The following is a 25,799-nucleotide window of genomic DNA, read 5'->3' as shown; positions in this document are numbered from 1 at the left end:
ATTAGCCTATTATATTATGTCCCACTAATCTGCATCTTCCCAACTCCCTGTTACCTCACGGCTCATGGGAATATCATGGGACAGTCCCATTGGTGGTTAACTTTGTGCTCCCTGTAAAATACACTATATATGCAAAAGTATGTGGACACCCCTTTGAATTAGTGAATTCGGCTAGTTCAGACACACCCGTTGCTGACAGTTGTGTAAAATCGAGCACACCGCCATGCAATCTCCATAGACAAACATTGGGAGTAGAATGGCCTTACTGAAGAGCTCAGTGATGTTAAAGATGGCACCGTCATAGGATTCCACCTTTCCAACAAGTGAGTTTGTCAAATTTCTGCCCTGCTAGAGCTGCCTCAAACGAATAGTAAACAAAAAAACATCTGACCAACTGGGAACATTTTGTCAGTCCCCACAAGAAAAAAAGGCTAATTCTAGCCGTTTAGGGTTAAGGCAAGAATTAGTGTTCAGGTTAGGTTTTGGGGTTAAAGTTCGAGTCAGGGTTTAGGGAAAATAGGATTTTGAATGGGAATCAATTGTGTGTCCCCACAAGGTTAGTTAAACAAGACCGTCTGTCTGTGTGTGTGTTCCTAAATAGGGATTTAAGGAGCTTTCTTTCTCACAATAGTTAAATGTTTACTCCTCCCTACTGTGGCGAAACATCATTTTCATGTGTGTGTGTGTCCCTCTTTCATAGCCCAAGGACCTGTTATTTTCCCAAGTGGAGGAACACTCATTTACATATCCATTTGAAATGTATTCACTGTTGGAATCCAAGTCAGGCTGCGTCCCAATGTACACTACCTTTGTGGTTGACTGGCACGTTTCCAATATTCTTATATGTTGTAAAAAGTATGATCTACTTTGAAGATAGAAATGTAATGGTTAGAGGGGACAGCCTTGTCTGTCACAATATCATTTATCTGTAAAAAGGTGCATGTCCAATCTTGATATTCTAGCTCTATCCACAACATTTTCCCACCAATGAATAGCCTGCAGGGCAGGAGGTGAACCAATGAATAGCCTGCAGGGCAGGGGGTGAACCAATGAATAGCCTGCAGGGCAGGGGGTGAACCAATGAATAGCCTGCAGGGCAGGAGGTGAACCAATGAATAGCCTGCAGGGCAGGAGGTGAACCAATGAATAGCCTGCAGGGCAGGAGGTGAACCAATGAATAGCCTGCAGGCCCCTATGGCCAGTTATAAACCCATCACCCCATGTCCTATCACCTGTTCCTCCATTCATAGTGAAGGTGTCCAGGCTTGTCCGCTCTAACAGGGCATTGTTATATGAATGTAATCACCTCCAGGTCAGGACATGGCATTGTTTTCTGAATGTAACGTGCAGTATGCCAGGCCAGGACCGCTGCACACTGTCGTACTGTCCCAGATCTACTGTTCATCCCATTGGTTCACCCCCAGTCCTCTCTGTTCTGTCCCACATGCCTCTGCTAATGATTCCTTACAGCGCGTGCCAAAACCCAGGGCACTGTGTGTGTGTGTGTGTGTGTGTGCGTGTGTGCGTCTGTGTGTGTTAAAACCCACAGTACTGTGAATCACACTGTGAATGGTTTAGCAGGGAGGATGGATGCGGAATCTTTTTTTTCTGTCTGGTGTTAGAAACTGGGGACCTGAGTAACCAGGAAGAGAGAGAAGGGGGAGGCTAGAGACAGCTAGAGAGAAAGTGTGACTGTGGGAGAGAAGGGGGGTAAATGAGATGCTAGAGAGAAAGTGTGACTGTGAGAGAGAAGGGGGATACATGAGATGTCTAGAGAGAAAGTGTGACTGAGAGAGAAAGGGGATAAATGAGATGCTAGAGAGAAAGTGTGACTGAGAGAGAAAGGGGATAAATGAGATGCTAGAGAGAAAGTGTGACAGAGAGAGAAAGGGGATAAATGAGATGCTAGAGAGAAAGTGTGACTGTGAGAGAGAGAAGGGGGATAAATGAGATGCTAGAGAGAAAGTGTTGATTACAGTAAGGATGGGGAGAAAAATATACTATAATGTTTTTGGGATTAAGTGATAAATTGGAAAGTGAGACTGTTTTGGAGTGTAAATGAACCTATTCAAGTTGTTTGAAAGGGAGAGAGAGAGAGAGGTGCCATGGCAATAATGAGGACAAAGTACAGACCCATTGTTCTGCTCACTCAGCCGGTGTACAACACTCGCATGCATGTGTGTGAGAGAGAGCATTGCTGAGCCTCTGGCTCTGAGGTGGTTAAGCACATTAAAGATTGACCCACTCAGCAGAAAACTTTCCAAGTTGCACTGCAGAGGTTGCCTGGCTACCCAACCATATTGCTCCAACCGAGCGCCACGCCCATGAACGTTCCTTCTCCTCACTGAAGTACGTAGCGAACTACAGAACAGCGGAAGAATTCAGTTTGAGTCGTCAGGCTACTGCAGAGGAGGAGAATCGTGTGTGTATTAGTAATTTTTTACCTCATTGCCAAAGACTAACACAATGCAATACAATACCATAACCATTCTGCAATGCATTAACAACAACAACTGGTTGGCATTATAACAGGTGTATAAACCATTTAGCTTAAAAACACAGAGTGAATGGTGTGTCAAACAGTAAGGAGTATGGGAATACAGTATGAATGACATAATACAACACTATTTGACTTTATGCGTTTGTAGCCTAGAGGACAGAAAATGGATCTGAAAATTGGTCTGAAAATGGGTTTCCACGCCAGGTTTGTTTTTTGTTCAGCTCCGCTAATCGTTCCATTTCCTCTCTGTCCTCTTTCTCCCAGACCGACCTGCTGAAGACTGACTGTTATAAACTGTTCTAGTCCAGACTGTTGTTTCAAGTCAACAGAGCCAGCCAATTGGCAGTCTACCCATCTCATCATGGCAACAATGGAGCCGGTGGCCAACCGACAGAGCTCAGCCGACTCATTGGACGAGTGGGCCAGCGAGGTTTGGGGGATGGAGGAGGGCGAAATGGACCCCACTCTGGCCCAGGACACTACCCCTCCTCCTCACCCGTTGGTCAAACAGGCACCCAGGGCAAAGTCAGAAGACCTGGGGTCGGAATCTCCAGATGCTCCAAATCCTAGACCCCAAGTGTCTCCCTCAAGTGAGAACCTTATAGACTCAACAAACAAAATGGCAGAAGTGGTTCCTAAAATGGAGCAGGAAGCACTTTCTGGGGTAAATCAGGTGCCTAGTAGTAGAATCCAGGTGGGTGATAATGAATTGGAACATGACCTTAAAATGATAGATGACAATCACTGTGAGAAGGAGGAAGATGCCGTTGCTTTTCGGTCGCCGCTTGCCTGCACTGGCCAAGCCTCACCTGCAGAGGGTGCTCCAGAGACCCAGCCATATCCATTGGAGGAGGAAGAAGAAGAAGAGGAGACCATTGACTGTATCAGTGATGGTAAGGTGGAGGTGATCTCTAACCCTGTAGAGGAGGAAATGTCGTCATCTGACAGCCAGGGTAGCCAGGAGTGGCCTTCTAGATCTCACCTTGATGACGTTGTGGAGGAAGACAAAGTAGAGGAGTTTCAGTCTGTTGAGATGATGGAAAATGGCGCTGTGCGGTTGCAGTTGAATACAGAGCGTCCAGCTAGGAGTGAATTTGAGCAGGGGCTGTCAGAGACGGTGTGTGCTACTGAGAAGGCTTCTGTAGAAGGGGGTCCTGTTGAACCTAGCAGTAACACCCCATCAGTGCAGGTAGCTGACAAGCAAGAGGTTAGTGAGTGCCCAATCAGTAGTGACAGAGAGAAGACAATGTCAGACAATAACAACCATGATACTATGAAGGCTGCTGAAACTAGCACTACCACCCACTCTCCACTAAAAAGAGAGAGTTCTGATGACATATTCTCTGAGTCCCCAGAAAATCCTGAATCAGCTCTTGCCGGTGATGGAGAGGAGAACCAGAGTGTTGACTCCAAGCCTTTAGACATCAGCTCAGCCCGGAGGCAATGGGTTAGGCTGGACAGTACCAGAGGCAAACTCCCTCAGCCTGAGCAATCCACCTCCTCTAGATCCTCCTCTTGTAGCCACCTAGTAGACCTGGCTCAGCCCCCGGGTGTAGTTACACCAGACAAACAGCAGGGGGAGCAGTTGTTACGAAATGTCACTGCTGCCCTGACGCATCATAGAAACCAGGAAGTGGCAGCACAACAGGTGTTCAAGGGAGCAACTCTGGCTCCGCCCCTGGCGACAGTCGCCAAGGAGCCAGCTAATCAGGTCAAGGCAGATCTCCTTGGCTCTGGCTGTGTTGTAGTGAAAGAGCAGGCGGGTGGAGAGAGAAAGGTGGGAAAGAGGGAGGGAGACAACAGGCAAACAGGTGGAGAGAGAGGGCAGAGAGCGAGTGGACTTGGCGCAGCGGGCGAGGCAGACAGGAAGAAAAAAGAGAAACGGAGCGAAGAAAAGAGGACAAACCCTGGGTTGTTGATGTCGAGAGACAGTCACAGCAAAGCTTCCAAGATGAAGTTGGGAGGGGACTTGTTCGATGACAGCCAGAGTGACAGCGGCGTATCTGCCGACTTCTCCCCTGGTAGTACTGTGGAGCTCCAAACCACCACCTCCACCCCCACCCTCACCTCGCCTCCGGCTGACGAGACCCCCATCGAGAGGGAGATCCGTCGGGCAGTGCAGCGTGAGCAGTCCCTCAGGAGATCCAGGGGCCTCCACAACAATCCGCCCACCCAGGAATATGTGGACATCCCCCTAAGGAAGTCAGTCTTGACTGAGACCCTGCCTTCCAAGTTGGACAAGAGCCAGGGGGGGAAGGACCGTCTGTTTGCGGGGAAGAAGATGCAGAAGGAGATCAGTGTAGAGACCCAGAGGGAACAGGTCCTGGTTCGACTAGGGAAAGTTAGAGGTTCCTATGACAAGGGGACAGTACGCCAGCTCAAGGAAAGAAAGAAGTTATTCGAAGCTTTCCAGGAGCCCAAGGAGACATCCTCGATGATACTGTCCCAGAGCAAGGCACCCTCCTGGGCTTCGGCGAGTGACCTCTCCACCCTGGAGATCCAGGGGAACGACGCTTCATCTGTGTCCTTTGTCGGAGGCTCGTTCGGGGAGAGAAGACGTAGTAGCCTGGAGCTGATGTCCCAGACCCAGAACCAGAGCCCCTCCGGAACACCTAAAGGCATCACCTACACCCCTTATGGGGCCCCTGGCCCGATCATCATCCTGGATAACCACCACCACCTGGTTCTCCCCGCTCCGGCCCACGTCCACCACATCTCCAAGCCCCTCAGGCACTCCCACAGTACGGGCACGCTCACCGAGACACAGGGCCTCACCGTGGTCGACTCCGCTTCTATATACTCCTCAACCAGTGCACTCAGCGGAGAAGAGAGAAGGGTTTTTTGGAGGGATGAGGATGGAGGGAGGATGGATCAGGAGGAGGAGGAGGAGGAAGAGGAGGTTCCAAAGGAGAACCCCTTCTTCAAGCTGCGCTCCTCATCGGTGTCTCAGGACAAGGTGGAGCAGGATATCCGGGAAGCCAGGGAGAGAGAGAAGGAGTTGCGGAGGCAGAGGAGCAGTCTGTACGGGGGAGGAGGAGGAGGAGGGGGGAGGCCAGCCAGTAGGGAGGTACAGAGTCCCACTTCTCCTCCTCCACCTCTACTACTACAGAACGGACTGGTGACCCCTGAACTATCTGTTACCCCCTCATCACGGTCAGCCTCTGCAACACCAACAGGTTAGTGTATAGTGTGTGTGTTCAATTGTTTCCGTGTGTGTGTGTGTGTGTGTGCTTCTGTGTCAGGAGAGATGATGAAAAGACAATGTAATAGTTCAGTGAGGATATTATTTCATCTCCCATTGGGTCAGGTAGTGCTACATCATCAAACATCTAATACAACATTCTCACTGTCATCAATAGTTCTGCTCCAGAGATCACAGTCTTTGGGTGCATCCCAAATTGTACCCTATTCCCTAAATAGCGCACTACTGTTGACCAGGGCTCTGGTCAAAAGTAGTGCACTAAATAGGGAATAGGGTGCCAAAGTAGTGCACGGAATAGGGAATAGGGTGCCAAAGTAGTGCACGGAATAGGGTGGGTGCTGTTTGGTAAGCAACCTTTGCCAGCAGGCTGAATGATACACTACTGGGTAACTGATTAAACTAGAGTTGGGATCTTCTGTACAATTAACTGTCGGATCAAAAAGTGAGTGAAAATATATGAAAGTGAAAATCACTGACTCATGTCTTGACCCTTCATTGTGTCAGCAAAACAGAAAGTGCTTTAAAAAATCTTTTCCAAGATGAATTGTAGAACCCAGCCTAGAATATATGCTTGTGAGGCAACTTTAGATTCTGGGAGTTAGTAGACACTAAGGGAATGTTTAACATGACTGAATATGTAATGAGCTAATACAATCTAATGGTTATACATTTCAGGGCGTAAATCGCCCTTGGAAATCATTCAAAGTGCTTAGTGATGTGACCAGTATGAAAAATGCTTTTCAAATAAAGCTGTTATCACAGTAATAATTAGTGCCAGTATTATTACGATGTGCTGTGCCAAGGCAAGCTGTGCATATTGTGTATGTTGTCAGCGGTAGGCCCACAGTAGCTGCCAGACAGACGGGGACAGGCTGATCTGGGTACAGTACTGAATAGAGGAACGCCAGGGTTAGGGTGTGCTAATACAACAAGAGTCCTCTGTGACTCACTGTCTGAGCAATTATAGTTTTATTGTAAATTATAGATCATTATGTAACCATAGTTTCCTCTCCTCCTCCCACTCTCTCCAGCACGACAGTCTCTTGGGAAGCTGGGCATGTGGCCTCCACCACAGACAGATGAGTATCCGGATAGCCAATCAGAGGTATGTTATATCCTTCCCTCACCAAACGTAATCTATATAGGCCCAGGAGTTTTCCTGAGTAGGTAAAAGGTCGGGGCTTAATCATACGCATTGACGAGTGCTCTTAGCACCGGACGAAACACTGGGGGCTCAAAGTTTATTTCCTGGTTAAGTCACAAGGTCAGTAAAACCACCTGGCCTTAACATACGGTCGCCACTAAATTATCACAGCCACAAAGTCGTAAACACTGCCTATTTCTTCTTAAAATTATATTTTAATCCTAACCCCAAACTTATCCCGGACTTTAACCACACTGCTAACCTTATCCCTAACTTTAACCACATTGCTAACCTTATCCCTAACTTTAATCAAACTGCAAACCTTATCCCGAAATGTAACCACCTGCTAACCTTATCCCTAACTTTAACCACATTGCTAACCTTATCCCTAACTTTAACCACATTGCTAACCTTATCCCGAACTTTAACCACACTGCTAACCTTATCCCTAATGTTAACCACACTGCTAACCTTATCCCGAACTTTAACCACACTGCTAACCTGATCCCTAATGTTAACCACACTGCTAACCTTATCCCGAACTTTAACACTGCTAACCCTATCCCTAACTTTAACCACATTGCTAACCTTACCCCTAACTTTAACCACCCTGCTAACCTTATCCCTAACTTTAACCACACTGCTAACCTTATCCCTAACTTTAACCACACTGCTAACATTACCCCTAACTTTAACCACACTGCTAACCTTATCCCTAACTTTAACCACACTGCTAACATTACCCCTAACTTTAACCACCCTGCTAACCTTATCCCTAACTTTAACCACCCTGCTAACCTTATCCCTAACTTTAACCACACTGCTAACCTTATCCCTAACTTTAACCACACTGCTAACCTTATCCCGAACTTTAACACTGCTAACCCTATCCCTAACTTTAACCACACTGCTAACCTTATCCCAAACTTTAACCACACTGCTAACCTTATCCCTAATGTTAACCACACTGCTAACCTTATCCCGAACTTTAACCACACTGCTAACCTTATCCCTAACTTTAACCACACTGCTAACCTTATCCCGAACTTTAACACTGCTAACCCTATCCCTAACTTTAACCACATTGCTAACCTTATCCCAAACTTTAACCACCCTGCTAACCTTACCCCCAACTTTAACCACCCTGCTAACCTTATCCCTAAATGTAACCACCCTGCTAACCTTATCCCTAACTTTAACCACACTGCTAACCTTATCCCTAACTTTAATCACACTGCTAAGCTTACCCCTAACTTTAACCACCCTGCTAACCTTATCCCGAACTTTAACCACACTGCTAACCTTATACCTAACTTTAACCACACTGCTAACCTTATCCCGAACTTTAAATTAAGAAAAAATAAGCATTTGTTTTCATGATTTTGACTTTGTGGCTGTGCTATCTACAGTCTTAGAAAAAAGGGTTCCAAAAGGGTTCTTCGGTTGTCCCCAAAGGAGAACCATTTTGGGTTCCATGTAGAACCCTCTGTGAAACGAAAAAGTGTTCTACCTGGAAACAAAACGGGTTATTCAAAGGGTTCTCCTATGGGGACAGCTGAAGATCCCTTTTAGGATCTAGATATGAGCTTTTTTTCTAAGAGTGTAGTGGAAACCATAACATACCCAAACAACGATGTCCTCTCTATACTTCATACATAAACAACCATGTCCTCTCCATACTTCATACATAACAACCATGTCCTCTCTATACTTCATACATAAACAACCATGTCCTCTCTATACTTTATACATAACAACCATGTCCTCTCTATACTTCATACATAAACAACCATGTCCTCTCTATACTTCATACATAACAACCATGTCCTCTCTATACTTCATACATAAACAACCATGTCCTCTCTATACTTCATACATAACAACCATGTCCTCTCTATACTTCATACATAACAACCATGTCCTCTCTATACTTCATACATAAACAACCATGTCCTCTCTATACTTCATACATAACAACCATGTCCTCTCTATACTTCATACATAACAACCATGTCCTCTCTATACTTCATACATAAACAACCATGTCCTCTCTATACTTCATACATAACAACCATGTCCTCTCTATACTTCATACATAACAACCATGTCCTCTCTATACTTCATACATAAACAACCATGTCCTCTCTATACTTCATACATAACAACCATGTCCTCTCTATACTTCATACATAACAACCATGTCCTCTCTATACTTCATACATAAACAACCATGTCCTCTCTATACTTCATACATAAACAACCATGTCCTCTCTATACTTTATACATAACAACCATGTCCTCTCTATACTTCATACATAACAACCATGTCCTCTCTATACTTCATACATAACAACCATGTCCTCTCTATACTTCATACATAAACAACCATGTCCTCTCTATACTTCATACATAACAACCATGTCCTCTCTATACTTCATACATAACAACCATGTCCTCTCTATACTTCATACATAACAACCATGTCCTCTCTATACTTCATACATAACAACCATGTCCTCTCTATACTTCATACACAACAACCATGTCCTCTCTATACTTCATACATAACAACCATGTCCTCTCTATACTTCATACATAACAACCATGTCCTCTCTATACTTCATACATAAACAACCATGTCCTCTCTATACTTCATACATAACAACCATGTCCTCTCTATACTTCATACATAAACAACCATGTCCTCTCTATACTTCATACATAAACAACCATGTCCTCTCTATACTTCATACATAAACAACCATGTCCTCTCTATACTTCATACATAACAACCATGTCCTCTCTATACTTTATACATAACAACCATGTCCTCTCCATACTTCATACATAACAACCATGTCCTCTCTATACTTCATACATAACAACCATGTCCTCTCCATACTTCATACATAAACAACCATGTCCTCTCTATACTTCATACATAACAACCATGTCCTCTCTATACTTCATACATAAACAACCATGTCCTCTCCATACTTCATACATAACAACCATGTCCTCTCTATACTTCATACATAACAACCATGTCCTCTCCATACTTCATACATAAACAACCATGTCCTCTCTATACTTCATACATAACAACCATGTCCTCTCTATACTTCATACATAAACAACCATGTCCTCTCCATACTTCATACATAACAACCATGTCCTCTCTATACTTCATACATAACAACCATGTCCTCTCCATACTTTATACATAACAACCATGTCCTCTCTATACTTCATACATAACAACCATGTCCTCTCTATACTTCATACATAACAACCATGTCCTCTCTATACTTCATACATAACAACCATGTCCTCTCTATACTTCATACATAAACAACCATGTCCTCTCCATACTTCATACATAACAACCATGTCCTCTCTATACTTCATACATAACAACCATCTCAACATTTAACCCAGTCTGGTTCCATATATACTGTAGGACCAGATCACGTGTACATTTTCCATTGGTGGCATTTTCTCAGTCAATTCAGCCCTCAGAGCTAATAACACCACATCTGATCGTAAGGAGCTTCCTTAATCAATTGAGATAAGAGAGAGAAGGGGGAGAGAGGGAAGGAGAGAGAGAGTGCAGTGGATTAGAAATGTGAATAGAGTTTGGGTATGGAAAGAGCGCGCGAGAGAGAGAGAGAGAGAAAGAGCAAAAGAGAGACAGAATGAAAGTGGAGAGAAAGAGAGAGTTTCCTGAGTTTCTCCACGGTTGCTCTCTTGGGTTACACATCTCTCTGAAGCTGAAGTGACTACAAGATTAGCATCGGCTGACTGCAACTTTATAAATCTGACATAATTGTAAACCAGTCTGACAGCTAGAAGCACTGTTCCCTAGACTGAGCCCCATGCAGTCCCTTTAGCCTGGTCCCAGATCAGTTTGTGCTGACAATGATCAAAGGGGTTCAATTGGCAAGAAAGCACAAAGGGATCTGGGACCAGGCTACAGTCATTCTGCCTGCTACATTATCTACAGTGTTTATCCACACAGACTACTGATAAGAAAGATTCAATAATAATGGATGGAGGGAGAAAGGTAGCGATGCTTGTCAACTCAGAGCAGAGCCCTGATAATAGCATGACATGGTTATGGATTACAGTCTAATAGATTCACATTTTAATGACATGTTTCTTTGTTAGTTTTATCTTTAACTGCATTGTTGGAAAAGGACCCAGAAGTAAGAATTTCCCTGTTAGTCTACACCTGTTGTTAACAAAGCAACGGTGCTGATCCATGAGATGACCTCAAATCATCCTTTTTCATCATCCCCTCTTTTCTAACTTCTCTACCCTCTATTATAGCTCCCTCTACTCTCTATTATAACTCCCTCTACTCTCTATTATAACTCCCTCTACTCTCTATTATAGCTCCCTCTACTCTCTATTATAGCTCCCTCTACTCTCTATTATAGCTCCCTCTACTCTCTATTATAACTCCCTCTACTCTCTATTATAACTCCCTCTACTCTCTATTATAACTCCCTCTACTCTCTATTATAACTCCCTCTACTCTCTATTATAGCTCCCTCTACTCATTATTATAACTCCCTCTACTCTCTATTATAACTCCCTCTACTCTCTATTATAACTCCCTCTACTCTCTATTATAACTCCCTCTACTCTCTATTATAACTCCCTCTACTCTCTATTATAGCTCCCTCTACTCTCTATTATAACTCCCTCTACTCTCTATTATAACTCCCTCTACTCTCTATTATAACTCCCTCTACTCTCTATTATAACTCCCTCTACTCTCTATTATAACTCCCTCTACTCTCTATTATAACTCCCTCTACTCTCTATTATAACTCCCTCTACTCTCTATTATAACTCCCTCTACTCTCTATTATAACTCCCTCTACTCTCTATTATACTCCCTCTACTCTCTATTATAACTCCCTCTACTCTCTATTATAACTCCCTCTACTCTCTATTATAACTCCCTCTACTCTCTATTATAACTCCCTATACTCTCTATTATAACTCCCTCTACTCTCTATTATAACTCCCTCTACTCTCTATTATAGCTCCCTCTACTCTCTATTATAACTCCCTCTACTCTCTATTATAACTCCCTCTATTATAACTCCCTCTACTCTCTACTATAACTCCCTCTACTCTCTATTATAACTCCCTCTACTCTCTATTATAACTCCCTCTACTCTCTATTATAACCCCTCTACTCTCTATTATAACTCCCTCTACTCTCTATTATAACTCCCTCTACTCTCTATTATAACTCCCTCTACTCTCTATTATAACTCCCTCTACTCTCTATTATAACTCCTCTACTCTCTACTATAACTCCCTCTACTCTCTACTATAACTCCCTCTACTCTCTATTATAACTCCCTCTACTCTCTATTATAACTCCCTCTATTATAACTCCCTCTACTCTCTACTATAACTCCCTCTACTCTCTATTATAACTCCCTCTACTCTCTATTATAACTCCCTCTACTCTCTATTATAACTCCCTCTACTCTCTACTATAAACTCCCTCTACTCTCTATTATAACTCCCTCTATTATAACTCCCTCTACTCTCTATTATAACTCCCTCTACTCTCTATATAACTCCCTATACTCTCTATTATAACTCCCTCTACTCTCTACTATAACTCCCTCTACTCTCTATTATAACTCCCTCTATTATAACTCCCTCTACTCTCTATTATAACTCCCTCTACTCTCTATTATAACTCCCTCTACTCTCTATTATAACTCATTCTACTCTCTATTATAACTCCCTCTACTCTCTATTATAACTCCCTCTACTCTCTATTATAACTCCCTCTACTCTCTATTATAACTCCCTCTACTCTCTATTATAACTCCCTCTACTTTCTATTATAACTCCCTCTATTATAACTCCCTCTACTCTCTATTATAACTCCCTCTACTCTCTATTATAACTCCCTCTACTCTCTATTATAACTCCCTCTACTCTCTATTATAACTCCCTCTACTCTCTATTCCCCGTCATTATAACTCCCTCTACTCTCTATTATAACTCCCTCTACTCTCTATTATAACTCCCTCTATTATAACTCCCTATACTCTCTACTATAACTCCCTCTACTCTCTATTATAACTCCCTCTACTCTCTATTATAACTCCCTCTACTCTCTATTATAACTCCCTCTATTATAACTCCCTATACTCTCTATTATAACTCATTCTACTCTCTATTATAACTCCCTCTACTCTCTATTATAACTCATTCTACTCTCTATTATAACTCCCTCTACTCTCTATTATAACTCCCTCTACTCTCTATTATAACTCCCTCTATTATAACTCCCTCTACTCTCTATTATAACTCCCTCTACTCTCTATTATAACTCCCTCTACTCTCTATTATAACTCCCTCTACTCTCTATTATAACTCCCTCTACTCTCTATTATAACTCCCTCTACTCTCTATTATAACTCCCTCTACTCTCTATTATAACTCCCTCTACTCTCTATTATAACTCCCTCTACTCTCTATTATAACTCCCTCTACTCTCTATTATAACTCCCTATACTCTCTATTATAACTCCCTATACTCTCTATTATAACTCCCTCTACTCTCTATTATAACTCCCTCTACTCTCTATTATAGCTCCCTCTACTCTCTATTATAACTCCCTCTACTCTCTATTATAGCTCCCTCTACTCTCTATTATAACTCCCTCTACTCTCTATTATAACTCCCTCTACTCTCTATTATAACTCCCTCTACTCTCTATTATAACTCCCTCTATTATAACTCCCTCTACTCTCTACTATAACTCCCTCTACTCTCTATTATAACTCCCTCTACTCTCTATTATAACTCCCTCTACTCTCTATTATAACTCCCTCTACTCTCTATTATAACTCCCTCTACTCTCTATTATAACTCCCTCTACTCTCTACTATAACTCCCTCTACTCTCTACTATAACTCCCTCTACTCTCTATTATAACTCCCTCTACTCTCTATTATAACTCCCTCTATTATAACTCCCTCTACTCTCTACTATAACTCCCTCTACTCTCTATTATAACTCCCTCTACTCTCTATTATAACTCCCTCTACTCTCTATTATAACTCCCTCTACTCTCTACTATAACTCCCTCTACTCTCTATTATAACTCCCTCTATTATAACTCCCTCTACTCTCTATTATAACTCCCTCTACTCTCTATTATAACTCCCTATACTCTCTATTATAACTCCCTCTACTCTCTACTATAACTCCCTCTACTCTCTATTATAACTCCCTCTATTATAACTCCCTCTACTCTCTATTATAACTCCCTCTACTCTCTATTATAACTCCCTCTACTCTCTATTATAACTCATTCTACTCTCTATTATAACTCCCTCTACTCTCTATTATAACTCCCTCTACTCTCTATTATAACTCCCTCTACTCTCTATTATAAACTCCCTCTACTCTCTATTATAACTCCCTCTACTTTCTATTATAACTCCCTCTATTATAACTCCCTCTACTCTCTATTATAACTCCCTCTACTCTCTATTATAACTCCCTCTACTCTCTATTATAACTCCCTCTACTCTCTATTATAACTCCCTCTACTCTCTATTCCCCGTCATTATAACTCCCTCTACTCTCTATTATAACTCCCTCTACTCTCTATTATAACTCCCTCTATTATAACTCCCTATACTCTCTACTATAACTCCCTCTACTCTCTATTATAACTCCCTCTACTCTCTATTATAACTCCCTCTACTCTCTATTATAACTCCCTCTATTATAACTCCCTATACTCTCTATTATAACTCATTCTACTCTCTATTATAACTCCCTCTACTCTCTATTATAACTCATTCTACTCTCTATTATAACTCCCTCTACTCTCTATTATAACTCCCTCTACTCTCTATTATAACTCCCTCTATTATAACTCCCTCTACTCTCTATTATAACTCCCTCTACTCTCTATTATAACTCCCTCTACTCTCTATTATAACTCCCTCTATTATAACTCCCTATACTCTCTATTATAACTCCCTCTACTCTCTATTATAACTCCCTCTACTCTCTATTCCCCGTCATTATAACTCCCTCTACTCTCTATTATAACTCCCTCTACTCTCTATTATAACTCCCTCTACTCTCTATTCCCCGTCATTATAACTCCCTCTACTCTCCATTATAACTCCCTCTACTCTCTATTATAACTCCCTATACTCTCTATTATAACTCCCTCTACTCTCTATTATAACTCCCTCTACTCTCTATTATAACTCCCTCTACTCTCTATTATAACTTCCTCTACTCTCTACTATAACTCCCTCTACTCTCTATTATAACTCCCTCTACTCTCTATTATAACCCTCTACTCTCTATTATAACTCCCTCTACTCTCTATTATAACTCCCTCTACTCTCTATTATAACTCCCTCTACTCTCTATTATAACTCCCTCTACTCTCTACTATAACTCCCTCTACTCTCTATTATAACTCCCTCTATTATAACTCCCTCTACTCTCTATTATAACTCCCTCTACTCTCTATTATAACTCCCTCTACTCTCTATTATAACTCATTCTACTCTCTATTATAACTCCCTCTACTCTCTATTATAACTCCCTCTACTTTCTATTATAACTCCCTCTACTCTCTATTATAACTCCCTCTACTCTCTATTATAACTCCCTCTACTCTCTATTATAACTCCCTCTACTCTCTATTATAACTCCCTCTACTCTCTATTATAACTCCCTCTACTCTCTATTATAACTCCCTCTACTCTCTATTATAACTCCCTCTACTCTCTATTATAACTCCCTAAACTCTCTATTATAACTCCCTCTACTCTCTATTATAACTCCCTCTACTCTCTATTATAACTCCCTCTATTATAACTCCCTCTACTCTCTATTATAACTCATTCTACTCTCTATTATAACTCCCTCTACTCTCTATTATAACTCCCTCTACTCTCTATTATAACTCCCTCTACTCTCTATTATAACTCCCTCTATTATAACTCCCTCTACTCTCTATTATAACTCCCTCTACTCTCTATTATAACTTCCTCTATTATAACTCCCTCTACTCTCTATTATAACTCCCTCTACTCTCTATTATAACTCATTCTACTCTCTATTATAACTCCCTCTACTCTCTATTATAACTCCATCTACTTTCTATTATAACTCCCTCTACTCTCTATTATAACTCCCTCTACTCTCTATTATAACTCCCTCTACTCTCTATTATAACTCCCTCTACTCTCTATTATAACTCCCTCTACTCTCTATTATAACTCCCTCTACTCTCTATTATAACTCCCTCTACTCTCTATTATAACTCCCTATACTCTCTATTATAACTCCCTCTACTCTCTATTATAACTCCCTCTACTCTCTATTATAACTCCCTCTATTATAACTCCCTCTACTCTCTACTATAACTCCCTCTCTCTATTATAACTCCCTCTATTATAACTCCCTCTACTCTCTATTATAACTCCCTCTACTCTCTATTATAACTCATTCTACTCTCTATTATAACTCCCTCTACTCTCTATTATAACTCCCTCTACTCTCTATTATAACTCCCTCTACTCTCTATTATAACTCCCTCTATTATAACTCCCTCTACTCTCTATTATAACTCCCTCTACTCTCTATTATAACTCCCTCTACTCTCTATTATAACTTCCTCTACTCTCTATTATAACTCCCTCTACTCTCTATTATAACTCACTCTACTCTCTATTATAACTCCCTCTACTCTCTATTATAACTCCCTCTACTCTCTATTATAACTCCCTCTACTCTCTATTATAACTCCCTCTACTCTCTATTATAACTCCCTCTACTCTCTATTATAACTCCCTCTACTCTCTATTATAACTCCCTCTACTCTCTATTATAACTCATTCTACTCTCTATTATAACTCCCTCTACTCTCTATTATAACTCCCTCTACTCTCTATTATAACTCTCTCTATTATAACTCCCTCTATTATAACTCCCTCTACTCTCTATTATAACTCCCTCTACTCTCTATTATAACTCCCTCTACTCTCTATTATAACTCCCTCTACTCTCTATATAACTCCTCTACTCCTATTATAACTCCCTCTACTCTCTATTATAACTCCCTCTACTCTCTACTATAACTCCCTATACTCTCTATTATAACTCCCTCTACTCTCTATTATAACTCCCTCTACTCTCTATTATAACTCATTCTACTCTCTATTATAACTCATTCTACTCTCTATTATAACTCCCTCTACTCTCTATTATAACTCCCTCTACTCTCTATTATAACTCATTCTACTCTCTATTATAACTCATTCTACTCTCTATTATAACTCCCTCTACTCTCTATTATAACTCATTCTACTCTCTATTATAACTCCCTCTACTCTCTATTATAACTCCCTCTACTCTCTATTATAACTCCCTCTACTCTCTATTATAACTCATTCTACTCTCTATTATAACTCATTCTACTCTCTACTATAACTCCCTATACTCTCTACTATAACTCCCTATACTCTCTATTATAACTCCCTCTACTCTCTATTATAACTCCCTCTACTCTCTATTATAACTCCCTCTACTCTCTATTATAACTCCCTCTACTCTATATTATAACTCCCTCTACTCTCTATTATAACTCCCTCTATTATAACTCCCTCTACTCTCTATTATAACTCCCTCTACTCTCTACTATAACTCCCTCTACTCTCTATTATAACTCCCTCTACTCTCTATTCCCCATCATTATAAATCTCCTATACTCTTTCTCTTTCTCGATGTCCCCTTCTCTTTTTTTTTCTCTCTTATCTCTTTCTCGCTCTCTCTCACACACACACTTGTCTCCCTCTCTCTCTCTCTCTCTCTCTTTCTACTCACTCTCATTTTCACCTTCTCTTTTTTTCCAGGGCCTCCAGAGCCCACGAACCCCCAGACAGAAGACTCCTCTCCTGCAGCGCTGGGAGTCCGGCCAGGTCATGAACGGCCATGGAGGGGAGGAGGAGGACTAAGACAGGCCTTGTGTCAGTTTGTCCTTTTAGAGCATTATGAACAAGATTACATAGTCAATGGGGGACGGGACCCTAGATCAGTACTCCTTTTATGAGACGGTCTATGAATATAGGCCCGGATCTACTGCTGAAAGCTCAGGGGACGGACGGGAAGAAACCAGATCATTGGAATGAAGAATTAGAAACAGACAACCAGGGAAGTAGAATATCTGAAAATGCACTGGAGAAACAGAGGTTTTGGGAGTTGGATCTCTGGACTGTTGGAACCATTTTAATGTCATATCAGAACTTTGGAACTGAACTGTAAATTGGAGCTTTGGAATGTAGTGGGGGGGATTGGAACCAATGGATGGTCATTGGAAGATGTTTTTACCAGAAGAGACTGGCCGAGTCTCTACAGTACGGTTTTTGTGAGGGTTGAAGGACGTTGAAATGGGTTGCGTTGTATTGTTTCTGAAGCACATGTCTCAGCATGGATTTATATGCATATGTATATAATGCACATTTTGTGGCAAATCTATTTTGGGAGAATATTTCCTTCCCCGTAGTTTCTATTTACTATAGATAAGCCGTTTCTACAGAATGTAAGTTGGCATTATGATATAATTATGAGTATTTAATAAGTGATTAACAAATGTAACCTACATTCAGTCAGCTACCACAAATCAAGTCAGTCAACATAGTAAATACTGCAAAATCTAATGTATGATACCATTCTAACATAATCCTTCATCAGAGATGGTGTTTTTATGCAAGATGATTTCTGGCAGGTACAGTATGTCTCTGATTTCCATAAAGTAGTCAAGATGAACAAATACATACATGTAAACCCAATGTCTTTCTGCGTCCATGTTTGTGTCTGATTGCTACTGAAACACACCTTCATGGAAGAAGGATTAGATACACACACAGTAGTGGTGATGTGAGGAGCTGTGGTATCAGCAGGGTGGATCCCCCACTGTCACAGGATAACTCGCGAGCCTTGCCCAGTTTTTACTGCCTTTGGGCTGGGCTGACACAGGCCTACGGCGTCCAAATGTCATACACTCAATCAATGAATGACAGCATAGTGACAATGACATCAATGGTGTGACTTAGTAGAGTTTTGTTTCAAGTTAAAACGCCTAACATGTACCTTGCCCTTTTTGGGTGGTTGTGTTGAACAATGATTGAGCTAAACGCGCGCTGGAAGTTGCGACTGGCAAACTTGAAGGTTGGGAAAGTTCTGTGCAACTTACAGCGCGTGTTTACTGTGAACACTGAGGCTGTACCCACTTTAAGTTACAGTTTTAACAGTGGCCAAGTATGGGGTATTGTATGGGGTATTGTATGGGGTATTGTATGGGGTATTGTATGGGGTATTGTATGGGGTATTGTATGGGGTATTGTATGGGGTATTGTATGGGGTATTGTATGGGGTATTGTATGGGGTATTGTGTGGGGTATTGTATGGGGTATTGTATGGGGTATTGTGTGGAGATTGATGAGGATTTTTTATTTATTTAATCCATTTTAGAACAAGGCTGTAATGTAACAAGATGTGGAAAAAGAGAAGGGGTCTGAATACTTCCCGAATGCACTGTACTTCTTCTGCGCTCTGTGCCGTAGAGTTGTGCCTCAAGGATGCGTTTTAGGTCCCCTGTTGTTTGTCTGTAGTTCAACTAAATTGGGAGAAATATTGAGGCAGCTGATGTACGTTTTTATGCGGATGACACTGTTCCTTAGTCAAGTGGCAGCAGTTTGACTTTGGCTTTTGAAAAAGCTCAAACCTGTTTTAACATCATTCAACAGAATCTGTTCGATTTGAAGCTTGTTCTGAATTCCTCTAAAACATGTACGGTATTTTCCAATAATAAACACTGAAACCCATGTAATTAATACCTTGGAAACATACAAATATCTGGGAGTTTGGGTGGATGAGAATTTGATCTTCACCACTCATGTCGAGAACCTTGTCAGGAAACTCAAGCTGCGTTTTGGGTTTTACTACCGACACAAAGCTTGTTTTTCGTTTACTGCCAGAAAGGAGTTGATTCGTTGTACTTTTCTCTCTGTGTTGGACTATGGTGATACTATTTATGAGCAAGCTTCACGCTCCACACTGAAGGCTCGACTCTGTGCCATGCAGCCCTTCGTTTTGTCACCAATCAGAGACGTCCAACTCACCATTGTGATCCCTAGTGTTGTCGGGTGGACATCACTGGCAACACAAACACTGGCACATTCTTATTCTGAAGACCATTTCAGGAAAACTGACGTTTTATCTATCCTCTCTTCCAGCTCGAAATGAGAAACACATACAACTCAGATCTCAATCTTGTTTTATGCTAACAGTACCAAATTAGATCCAAGCATGGAAAAAGGGTGGTTCCCTTTGGTGTTGCAATCCAAGCCAACCTAAAACGACAGGACCTGGTGTCCCTGTAGGAGTTCAAAGGACAAATAGATGAACAGGTTGTTGAGACATGTAGCTGTTTCTAGCTGTCACTAGTTTGCGTTTCCTTATGTAAGGAAGAATGTTGTTTCACTTCACACACACACTCATCCACTGTTTGAATGTTGTTTCACTTCACACACACACTCATCCACTGTTTATTTGCTGCTCTGGTTGTGCTGTTGCCAGTGTCTTCTGTCTGTTTTGTCTTACCGTTCTTTAACAAGAGGATGTTTATCCCCCGTCCCCACAGGAGGCCTTTTCCCTCCTCCCAGGCCATTATTATAAAGAAGAATTGGTTCTAAATTGACTAGCATGGTTAAATGAAATAAATAAAATCACACGCTCACTGAACCATACACTGAACCATACACTGAACCATACACTGAACCATACACTGAATGGTTGAGATCATAAGATCTGAATATCACACTTTTAGTGACCTCCCCAATCTCTCCTTTTAATAATTCAACAGTTCCAGTCTGACTGGACGCAGCCCATTGGTGCTGGCAAACACTATGGGCTGTCTATCACTGGTGCTGCCATAGCAACGCTGGCTGGCGGCGCTCAAAATGAATAATACGACACGCACACGATTATCCAGCACCATCGTCTGTATAACAACTCATTCATAATACACACATTTTATCTGAGTAATATTGTATGATGCCAAGTTACATGGAAAGTCAACCTAACAGTTGATATAGAACATCAAAATGATATATCACCTGACAGAACTTCAATATCAAGAATAAATCAAACACACCTCACCACATACTTTAATGATGACACCTGGACAATGACAGTGTGGATACCACCACATGAAGGGATCAAGTATAGAATTGAACATTTCTCGGAGTCTGTACTACAAGTGCTCTATCTTAAAAACTTGACTGCTGACAATGACATGCACATGATCGGGGCCCAATGAATGGACCGATGAGCAAAATACTACAAGATATATCTGAACTATGCCTTTAATAACCAATTCTGTGAACACAAATCTCCAACCAAAGCAGCTTTATACAAGCCTGAATTTGACTTGAATTTGACCTGAATGTTACCATGACAAAACACTCATCCAACAGCCTGAATGTTACCATGACAAAACACTCATCCAACAGCCTGAATGTTACCATGACAAAACACTCATCCAACAGCCTGAATGCACTGTAGCGTTGTGGTGTGAAGGTGTTGGCTGGATTAGTAGGTCTGTTGTAATGGGTCTTTGTGGCAAGGACAGAATAATCAGAGAGTTATGTGAGTTTTGTGTGTTCTGTACCCCAACATGCCAGTAAACACTGTGTGCCTTCTTCACTGAGATGGGATCGGTAGGCAATAGTTCAGTTTTCATCTCCCATTCATTTACAAGGAGCCATGTAAAACCTTATTTCCCTATTGTATGCATGGCCTCCTAGGACTGGGTGGGGCATTGTCATCATACAGTAGCCTACAATAGTCAGGTATGCTGACAAACACCATACACATACCAGGTGTACGACGCCAGTAATAGTCCATAGTCACAGGCAAGTGTGTGTGTGTTCTAGATGAATGGAGGTTTTGCATGCCCTGTGTGGGTGTGTGCTCTGTTCTTTTGATACCTGGCAGAACAGCGAAATGAATTAAATACTTCAGTTAGTAAAACACACAGAGCTACTGAATATCTTGTGGTTGAAGTGGGAGGGTCGTCCTCTTAGAGCTACTGAATATCTTGTGGTTGAAGTGGGAGGGTCGTCCTCTTAGAGCTACTGAATATCTTATGGTTGAAGAGGGAGGGTCGTACTCTTAGAGCTACTGAATATATTATGGTTGAAGAGGGAGGGTCGTACTCTTAGAGCTACTGAATATCTTATGGTTGAAGAGGGAGGGTCGTACTGAATATCTTATGGTTGAAGAGGGAGGGTCGTACTGAATATCTTATGGTTGAAGAGGGAGGGTCGTCCTCTTAGAGCTACTGAATATCTTATGGTTGAAGAGGGAGGGTCGTCCTCTTAGAGCTACTGAATATATTATGGTTGAAGAGGGAGGGTCGTACTGAATATCTTATGGTTGAAGAGGGAGGGTCGTCCTCTTAGAGCTACTGAATATATTATGGTTGAAGAGGGAGGGTCGTACTGAATATCTTATGGTTGAAGAGGGAGGGTCGTCCTCTTAGAGCTACTGAATATATTATGGTTGAAGAGGGAGGGTCGTACTGAATATCTTAAGGTTGAAGAGGGAGGGTCGTACTGAATATCTTATGGTTGAAGAGGGAGGGTCGTACTGAATATCTTATGGTTGAAGAGGGAGGGTCGTCCTCTTAGAGCTACTGAATATCTTATGGTTGAAGAGGGAGGGTCGTCCTCTTAGAGCTACTGAATATCTTATGGTTGAAGAGGGAGGGTCGTACTGAATATCTTATGGTTGAAGAGGGAGGGTCGTCCTCTTAGAGCTACTGAATATCTTATGGTTGAAGAGGGAGGGTCGTACTGAATATCTTATGGTTGAAGAGGGAGGGTCGTACTCTTAGAGCTACTGAATATCTTATGGTTGAAGAGGGAGGGTCGTCCTCTTAGAGCTACTGAATATCTTAAGGTTGAAGAAGGAGGGTCGTACTGAATATCTTATGGTTGAAGAGGGAGGGTCGTACTCTTAGAGCTACTGAATATCTTATGGTTGAAGAGGGAGGGTCGTACTCTTAGAGCTACTGAATATCTTATGGTTGAAGAGGGAGGGTCGTACTGAATATCTTATGGTTGAAGAGGGAGGGTCGTCCTCTTAGAGCTACTGAATATCTTATGGTTGAAGAGGGAGGGTCGTCCTCTTAGAGCTACTGAATATCTTATGGTTGAAGAGGGAGGGTCGTACTGAATATCTTATGGTTGAAGAGGGAGGGTCGTACTCTTAGAGCTACTGAATATCTTATGGTTGCAGAGGGAGGTTCGTACTGAATATCTTATGGTTGAAGAGGGAGGGTCGTACTCTTAGAGCTACTGAATATCTTATGGTTGAAGAGGGAGGGTCGTCCTCTTAGAGCTACTGAATATCTTAATGTTGAAGAGGGAGGGTCGTACTGAATATCTTATGGTTGAAGAGGGAGGGTCGTACTCTTAGAGCTACTGAATATCTTATGGTTGAAGAGGGAGGGTCGTACTCTTAGAGCTACTGAATATCTTATGGTTGAAGAGGGAGGGTCGTCCTCTTAGAGCTACTGAATATCTTATGGTTGAAGAGGGAGGGTCGTCCTCTTAGAGCTACTGAATATCTTATGGTTGAAGAGGGAGGGTCGTACTGAATATCTTATGGTTGAAGAGGGAGGGTCGTACTCTTAGAGCTACTGAATATCTTATGGTTGCAGAGGGAGGTTCGTACTGAATATCTTATGGTTGAAGAGGGAGGGTCGTACTCTTAGAGCTACTGAATATCTTATGGTTGAAGAGGGAGGGTCGTCCTCTTAGAGCTACTGAATATCTTATGATTGAAGAGGGAGGGTTGTCCTCTTAGAGCTACTGAATATCTTATGGTTGAAGAGGGAGGGTCGTACTCTTAGAGCTACTGAATATCTTATGGTTGAAGAGGGAGGGTCGTCCTCTTAGAGCTACTGAATATCTTATGGTTGAAGAGGGAGGGTCGTACTCTTAGAGCTACTGAATATCTTATGGTTGAAGAGGGAGGGTCGTACTGAATATCTTATGGTTGAAGAGGGAGGGTCGTCCTCTTAGAGCTACTGAATATCTTATGGTTGAAGAGGGAGGGTCGTACTGAATATCTTATGGTTGAAGAGGGAGGGTCGTACTGAATATCTTATGGTTGAAGAGGGAGGGTCGTACTCTTAGAGCTACTGAATATCTTATGGTTGAAGAGGGAGGGTCGTACTGAATATCTTATGGTTGAAGAGGGAGGGTCGTCCTCTTAGAGCTACTGAATATCTTATGGTTGAAGAGGGAGGGTCGTCCTCTTAGAGCTACTGAATATCTTATGGTTGAAGAGGGAGGGTCGTACTGAATATCTTATGGTTGAAGAGGGAGGGTCGTACTCTTAGAGCTACTGAATATCTTATGGTTGCAGAGGGAGGTTCGTACTGAATATCTTATGGTTGAAGAGGGAGGGTCGTACTCTTAGAGCTACTGAATATCTTATGGTTGAAGAGGGAGGGTCGTCCTCTTAGAGCTACTGAATATCTTAATGTTGAAGAGGGAGGGTCGTACTGAATATCTTATGGTTGAAGAGGGAGGGTCGTACTCTTAGAGCTACTGAATATCTTATGGTTGAAGAGGGAGGGTCGTACTCTTAGAGCTACTGAATATCTTATGGTTGAAGAGGGAGGGTCGTCCTCTTAGAGCTACTGAATATCTTATGGTTGAAGAGGGAGGGTCGTCCTCTTAGAGCTACTGAATATCTTATGGTTGAAGAGGGAGGGTCGTACTGAATATCTTATGGTTGAAGAGGGAGGGTCGTACTCTTAGAGCTACTGAATATCTTATGGTTGCAGAGGGAGGTTCGTACTGAATATCTTATGGTTGAAGAGGGAGGGTCGTACTCTTAGAGCTACTGAATATCTTATGGTTGAAGAGGGAGGGTCGTCCTCTTAGAGCTACTGAATATCTTATGATTGAAGAGGGAGGGTTGTCCTCTTAGAGCTACTGAATATCTTATGGTTGAAGAGGGAGGGTCGTACTCTTAGAGCTACTGAATATCTTATGGTTGAAGAGGGAGGGTCGTCCTCTTAGAGCTACTGAATATCTTATGGTTGAAGAGGGAGGGTCGTACTCTTAGAGCTACTGAATATCTTATGGTTGAAGAGGGAGGGTCGTACTGAATATCTTATGGTTGAAGAGGGAGGGTCGTCCTCTTAGAGCTACTGAATATCTTATGGTTGAAGAGGGAGGGTCGTACTGAATATCTTATGGTTGAAGAGGGAGGGTCGTACTGAATATCTTATGGTTGAAGAGGGAGGGTCGTACTCTTAGAGCTACTGAATATCTTATGGTTGAAGAGGGAGGGTCGTACTGAATATCTTATGGTTGAAGAGGGAGGGTCGTCCTCTTAGAGCTACTGAATATCTTATGGTTGAAGAGGGAGGGTCGTCCTCTTAGAGCTACTGAATATCTTATGGTTGAAGAGGGAGGGTCGTACTGAATATCTTATGGTTGAAGAGGGAGGGTCGTACTCTTAGAGCTACTGAATATCTTATGGTTGCAGAGGGAGGTTCGTACTGAATATCTTATGGTTGAAGAGGGAGGGTCGTACTCTTAGAGCTACTGAATATCTTATGGTTGAAGAGGGAGGGTCGTCCTCTTAGAGCTACTGAATATCTTAATGTTGAAGAGGGAGGGTCGTACTGAATATCTTATGGTTGAAGAGGGAGGGTCGTACTCTTAGAGCTACTGAATATCTTATGGTTGAAGAGGGAGGGTCGTACTCTTAGAGCTACTGAATATCTTATGGTTGAAGAGGGAGGGTCGTCCTCTTAGAGCTACTGAATATCTTATGGTTGAAGAGG

The 25,799-nt window shown here is 42.0% G+C and overlaps 1 protein-coding gene across 1 annotated transcript; it reads left to right on the top strand.

Moving 5' to 3' along the window:
* The first annotated feature begins 2,760 nt into the window (after positions 1-2,760).
* On the top strand, positions 2,761-18,721 carry LOC116375305 (uncharacterized). Its single transcript, XM_031832547.1, has 3 exons — positions 2,761-5,676; positions 6,734-6,807; positions 17,782-18,721. The coding sequence occupies exons 1-3, from the start codon at positions 2,862-2,864 to the stop codon at positions 17,881-17,883; spliced, it is 2,991 nt and encodes a 996-aa protein (XP_031688407.1). The 5' UTR covers positions 2,761-2,861; the 3' UTR covers positions 17,884-18,721.
* Positions 18,722-25,799: the final 7,078 nt, after the last annotated feature.

The sequence above is a fragment of the Oncorhynchus kisutch genome, linkage group LG1, assembly GCF_002021735.2.
Source record: "Oncorhynchus kisutch isolate 150728-3 linkage group LG1, Okis_V2, whole genome shotgun sequence".
NCBI classification, from domain to species: Eukaryota; Metazoa; Chordata; class Actinopteri; order Salmoniformes; family Salmonidae; genus Oncorhynchus; species Oncorhynchus kisutch.
The sequence above is the reverse complement of the archived record's forward strand: the minus strand, read 5'-3'. Positions and strand labels throughout refer to the sequence as shown.